The sequence below is a fragment of the Camellia sinensis genome, chromosome 7, assembly GCF_055761805.1.
Source record: "Camellia sinensis isolate YWXY chromosome 7, ASM5576180v1, whole genome shotgun sequence".
NCBI classification, from domain to species: Eukaryota; Viridiplantae; Streptophyta; class Magnoliopsida; order Ericales; family Theaceae; genus Camellia; species Camellia sinensis.
In genome coordinates this window covers 111,333,419-111,340,131 of record NC_138967.1, presented here as the reverse complement: position 1 = coordinate 111,340,131, position 6,713 = coordinate 111,333,419, and the positions used below count along the sequence as shown (strand labels likewise).

Sequence of the window (6,713 nt, the reverse complement as noted above, 5' to 3'; positions counted from 1 at the left end):
AGAGTATGGAGAGGTAAAGGTATGGAGGGGACCATTTTCATAATGAACGAGTTTTTAATGAGTTGAACACAAATCAAACTTAAATTATTTGGTTCATTTATATCACTCTAATGGTAATATTATTATTATAAATAAAAATTATTTTTACGAAGTTGTGTTTTAAAATAAAAAATATATAAATTGTATATAAATTTTTTATTTGTACATTATTAGTTTGCCAAAAATTGGGGAGGTGGAATTACAATTCAGTGGCATGTCGCAAAAATATTTACAAATTCATAAAGTTTAAAGTTTAAAATGTAAAATTTTAATTATTAATATTTATTAGGTTTGCTATCAATGTGTATTTTTTTACTCTAAATTTACACTGAATTGTAATTTTTCTTTTTTATTTTTTTCCTTTTAGGATGAATGTACAGGCTTTGTTCGGTGTTACTTCTATTTTTTTTTATTTAGCCTATTACTTTAAAAAAATTAATTAATAGTGTTTAATTATAATTTATTTGATTTTTAGCTTATTTAACCCCTAAAAAAAAATTCTTAGCTACTGTTTGTAGTTTACCTTTTAACTTTTAACCATAATAATTCTCATACCTACGTTTGGTTATACCTATTAAACTCATGAAATGGAATAAGTTTTTTATTATTATTATTATTATTTTTAACAAGTTAGTAACAAATAAATTAAAAATTTATATATATCATGATAATATTGATAGTTGTGGAAGTAATAGTATGAGTCATAGTGGTGACAGTAGTGATAGCAATGGTGACAGTAGTTTGTTTTCATGAATATCATTTCAAATTTAACAACATATTCATCCATTGAGCACAATTGTTATAAAAGAGGATTCTCTCAAATCCAATTGAACTGGAGAATATTGTCGAGGTTATGGGGTCTATCATGGGTTCCACACTAATGATTTGAACTATTTATTTTCTTATTTTATGTATAGATTATCCTTGAAAAAAAAAGAAGAGTTATGCTAGGGACCCCAAATAAATTACCAAGTATTCTACCAAATCTCTCACATGGGTGCGGGACCCACACAAATCACATATGTGTGGTTCCCGCACCCATGTGAGAGATTTGATAGAATATTTAGTAATTTATTTGGGGTCTATAGCATTTTTCATTTGGAATATATATATATATATATATATTTTTATTTGAATATGAAAATGAATTTAATGAGTTTCAAGAGGCATGTCAGTTACATGAGGGTATTTTGGGTGATTTAAGATCAAAATTCCTAAGGAGGCAAATTTGTTGTGCCTTTTATATTGAAAATACTATTATGGAACAAATAAAAGAAAATAGAAAATGCTTTTTTTAATTTTCAAATTAGGAAACACACAAGCACAAAAATTTAGTCCCCAACACCCACTGCTACCCTACAATATAGATTAAAAAAGGTAGAGAATAAAAAATGAAAAGAATAAAAATGCCCAATGCACAAGACTTTGGCTAAAGTGGAGTATGAGGATGGCAAAATGTATGGAGTCTTACCCCTATTATTCCTATTTCTAAAGAGATTGTTTCCATGAACAGGAGAGATCTTAATTACACATTTAGAGAGAGAGAGAGAGAGAGAGAGAGAGCAATATAAACCAAGGGTCTGAGAGCCTTCTATGCATAAATTCCTTCAAAGAAAGAATTCTATAACCAAATAAAACTATTACTTCAAGATTGCAAATAAATGAACACAGTTAGAATAGTTATGATATAGATCAGGTTGGCAAGCTAGTACCAACTCTGTGTTGCAGGGATTTAAAGAAACACTAATTATGCAACTTTGAATCTCTTTCTGATATGGAAATTTATAACAAACTGATTTTATGATATTGAGAGATGTGGACTGGTAATGCAAGTTGAATTCAAATATACAATAATGACATCTAATATATGGAAATGAACAAGAGCCTTCAATTTCAATAACAAACCCCAATGCACACAAGCAAACAAAAGCTAAGGTAAGGTAACTATAGTAGAATATGATACGTGCACATGAAAACTCACCCTATAATATGATATATTCTCTTTGGAATCTAATACTAAATAGGGTAACTCTACCTCTTGCTAGCCACATATAGCAGAAATATTCCAAGTAATATGAAAGTAACTTGGCAATATCTTAAATGATATGAATAGTAGGCATGGAAGCTCAATAAAATTTTGAAGCCAGGAGGCTGCAAGGCCTGAGACAGAGTAGTGACAAGCAGAGAGGAATAAAACTTGAAAGATACAAAAACAATTCTTAAAAACAAAATAAAAAAGTTCTTATGCTGTCTATCCCAACTTACTTCATAACAGAGCACCATTCAACGGATAGAAATTAGAGCCTAATGACATCACAAACTATATTCAGAACTCAACTGTTTAACAGCACCAGAAGATGCAACACAGAGTTTAGAGGCATGGCCAATTAAGGTTAGACATTTCCCATGGTCAAAAGTTGGATTTAAAAGTGAACATGGATGGCGCTTCAACTGGTAATCCAAGACTAGCGGGTGTAGGGGCTTTGACTAGAAATAGTGCCGGTTTCTGGGTGGTGGGATTCATCCAGAAAATTGTGTGGGCTCATGCTTTAACGGCGGGCTATGTGTAGTATGGCAAGGTCTACTTTCGGCTTGGCAAAGAGGATGCAGGGAGATCATCTTGGAGATGGATTGCCAAGATGCAGTGAGTTTGTTGCAAGGTCGAAATTCTTTACATCCTAATTTCAATTTGGTGCTACAGATGAGGGAATTTGTGAAGGAATGGGACTGTAAAATCCAGCATATTTTCCTAGAGAAGCAAAAGAGTGTGCAAATCAATTAGCACATGAGGCACTACAAGGAGGTACGCACCTGCAGACCTTGCTAAGGCTGTCTCAAAGGATGCAACAAATTCTAGCTTATGAGACTCCAGATTGGAGATATTTCTGCTAGTTTTTCTTCTTCTTTTTTTTTTTTTTTGGTCCCCTTGGCTTTGGCCACCATTGTATACCAACACCCCCCCAAAACACACACACACACACAAATAAAAAAAGATTTTCCTAGGCTGAAGACAGGACATTTTCGAAAAAAGGCTAAGAAGCCAGACACTGAAGCCATTGGAATCCCCTATATGATTCAGCAATCTAAACTGATAAAGAATTAACTAATTGTTACATCTAGCAACTAATTGAGATGTATTAGAGGGGACTAACAAGACAATTTTCTAATAATAATAATAATAATAATAATATGACATGAATTTGCGAGAACGTGGAGACAAATAAAAAATAGGAGAAATTTCACCTTACCACCATGTGGTTTGGACCATGTGTGCATAAGCTCCCTCACATTAAAAAATAATCAAGTAAATCCCCATGGTTTCAGGACTAAAAAGTACCACTAGCTTCCGTTAATGGTACTTGTAAATTGACATTAATACCCTCATCATCTTCATCTACTCAATGAATGATTCTTTTCCCACCACCATCCACTATGGTTTTTAATACCTTTCGTTATAAATCCCATACTAGGGACAAAACGGCTCTGAGTAATGAAAACCAATAACAGATTTTTGTGACCGAAATGCATAATAATTGATCAATACCACAAAACAAAGTGCAACAAGGCATTTGACAAAATCAATCACAGTTTCTGAAATGGTGCAGTCCAAGAAAAAATATTAACAACAGCTTCTTCAATTGTATGATAATCAACTTGTTAAAAAAAAAAAGGTGAGAAATCAAACATAATTAGCTCCCGAAAACTAATGCAGAACAAGTAATGAACATCGATTTGTAAGAAATGGATTACAGACGAGCCAATAAAACAAAGCAATCTGAACATGTTATAGCATTCAAAAGAGTGAGTTTTTGTGTGTGCATTGACACAATTTTAAGGTTTAAGGTTATTGCATGGTAGGGATTCACTCCAAGATACCTAAGAGGAACAGAAACAAATGAGGGAAATATAGTGCTTAAAGTATTGAAATCAAAAAATATTGATTTTGTTTCCCACATCCTTCTTTTCATTCACTTACTTTTTTTCATAACTATTTCATTGTCAACTCTATCCCCATCTCCCTTAGAAGTTGGAAACATAGCTCACCTGTCCCACTTAGACACCATTTTCACCTTTCACTAAAACTAGGGTTGCCATGAAAACATCAACATTACATGAGTAAGAATTCCCTACAATTCCAGTATTTGTCATTTTTTGGGTTCCAGGGTGATAAGAAAGCAACCAGTTCTCATTTGTTGATAATAGAACTTCACCATTCTTTCTAAATCCCAATGTCTTGTCCAACACATCCGGTAAATTTATACTGAATAGTTTAGTCCAAGATTTCGCATCTCCATATTCTTTCATCACCCATATGCAGCAAAAACCTGCGCTAATTTGTCCGCTCCAAAACACAACCAATCATTCTCCAAATAATTTAACGGACAAGCATGATGGATGTTCATCGGCTAAAGTAGGAGGTAACATCATCTCAGATAATGCTTCAGTACCCATATTGAATGACAACATTAAATTGCGAATACCATCCACCACATGCGGATCAAATGCAACCCAATGTACATCTCCGTTCACAAAAGCCTGAGACCACCACATAAATTCAACCATACAATATGGAGGAGCAGCAGAATCAATGCATCTCCATAACCCTGTGCCTTGCGTGAAAAGCTCAACCTTGGGAGCAAAATGAGAAGAATAGGTAGTGAAATACACAAGCCTTACCACCTTGTACTCATGAGTTGTGGGGTGAGCACCAAATCCAAGAACAAACATATAGCAGCCTGGTGGCTTACAAGGCATACGGATAGTTACCGATTTTCTAATTGATGGGTTCCATAGAACAATTTGGGAAGCATCACCAATGGCACCATAAAAATGATCATGGGAATAATCATAATAATCATCACATTGACATAGCAATCGATTGCAACTACCAAATATCGTAAAATACCCATTTGGGCTTTTGAATGGGAAAGGTAGTTCCAAGTAATCATCAGGAAAATTTTCATCATCAGGGCACAAAAGATAGTGCTCTTTCTTGTCATTATCAGTGTAAAGCCTAAGGATAAGCTTGTCACTGTTTCTTTTCCTGTCTGTAATGGTTTGATTGATGTGTTTGGTGATGAAACTAGGGCTTGTGATGAGAGAGTACCATGATTTGCAGACAGATGTGAATCGAAGTAGAGAATCTAAAGGTAGTCTTGCAAGAATTTCAATTAATACTTCATTGGGTATGTAGTCTGACATTGTTATCAAAGGAAGAGGACACTGGTTCATAGGATTGGGGTTTAGAGTTGCAGAGAATCAATGAAAAGCCCTAGAATTTGAGAAAGAGAGGACAGCTGGATTGGCAACGTACAGTTGTGATGATCCACGGATACAGGCCCTGGATCAAGAAAAAGAGACGGAAAAGAACCCGGAAAAGCCCTGAACCTTATAAAAGTCCTGATTTATCGTTTTTTACCCACAATAAAGTCTTGCTTTATTTTTAACCCATGAAATGAAGTCATATTTTAAAAGAATAATGATATATGTTTAATTAGTGTATTAATAGATGATGTAGTATAATTTTAGAGATTTTGAATATTTATAATTTGTATAATAAGTAAGGTCAGTAATAATAACATAACGCTAATTGATACACTAGTTAGTATATTAATTGATGTATGTAACACTACCAATGAAATCACTCCGTTCCGATATAGTTGATATATACATTTTTTTAACATCTAATGAAATATTAAAGAAAAATGAGTATGGGAAAAATTTAAGATGTGAAATTTGTTGTATATCAATTGTCATAAATTTTTTATGTAAAATTAGTTTGTGTTATATGTATAATAAATATTATGTAAATTAGTATTATATATTATGCAAATGCTTGATAATTGTTTAAGAATATTTTTCAATCACCTAGTAAATTGAAACCATTCCAAACTACGGTTTAAATTATTTACCAATCCGTCATTTATCGATTAATTTATAATTTTATTCTCAAATTATTCTAACCGCACTAAATACCTCCTTAGGTACTACTATATATCATCATGTTAAACCATCTCTAAACATTCCCCACTTTAAAAAAAAAAAAAAAAAAATTTAATTTGATATAAATTCTTTCTTTAATTTTTTTAGCAATTTTTTTAAAAAATATTTCCTATTATTTAAAAAAAAATTCTAATATTTTATGTTTTTAAATTTTTATTAAATTCTAATTTGATAAAGGATTTAATAATTGATTTAATAAACGTCTAATGAATGGATTAGAAATTATTTTTAACTAATTTTTTTATCAAATTATTTGATAAAAAGAAGAAGAAAAACAGTTGGAGATACTGTTTCTCACTTTAGTTTGTTTCAAAAAGCCTATAAATTAAGGGGTTGTTTAGGATATCCTAAATAAGTGCACTTTTTGTCTTTTTAGACTAAAAAATTGAGGGAAAAAATATAGTTATTTGGGTTAATTTTTTGACTTTTTATGAAAAAATATGTATTAAAAAATTGTATAAATTAATGTGTAGGAAAAAATTAGGATTTGGAGTTGTGCAGCCGTAGTTTTTGACTTTTGGTAAATAGTGATAATTTTTTAACTTTTTGAATAACTTTTTGATTTTTTGACTTTTTTTCAACTTGCCAAACTTGGCCTAAGTTTAAACGCATATTACGGGCAAGTTTGGGAACTAGTTAAAAAGTCATTATCAAAAAGTTAATTATTCTCT

At 31.9% G+C, this 6,713-nt stretch overlaps 1 protein-coding gene across 1 annotated transcript; it reads right to left on the bottom strand.

The window, feature by feature from the left end:
• Positions 1–4,398: 4,398 nt before the first annotated feature.
• On the bottom strand, positions 4,399–5,241 carry LOC114309878 (putative F-box protein At3g10430). The gene has a single exon (XM_028255755.2). The coding sequence runs from the start codon at positions 5,239–5,241 to the stop codon at positions 4,399–4,401; it is 843 nt and encodes a 280-aa protein (XP_028111556.2).
• Between the last annotated feature and the right edge of the window lie 1,472 nt (positions 5,242–6,713).

What these genes read in the sequence shown, in the direction of transcription:
- LOC114309878 (XM_028255755.2), bottom strand. Translation starts at nt 5,241, where the DNA reads ATGTCAGACTACATACCCAATGAAGTATTAATTGAAATTCTTGCAAGA.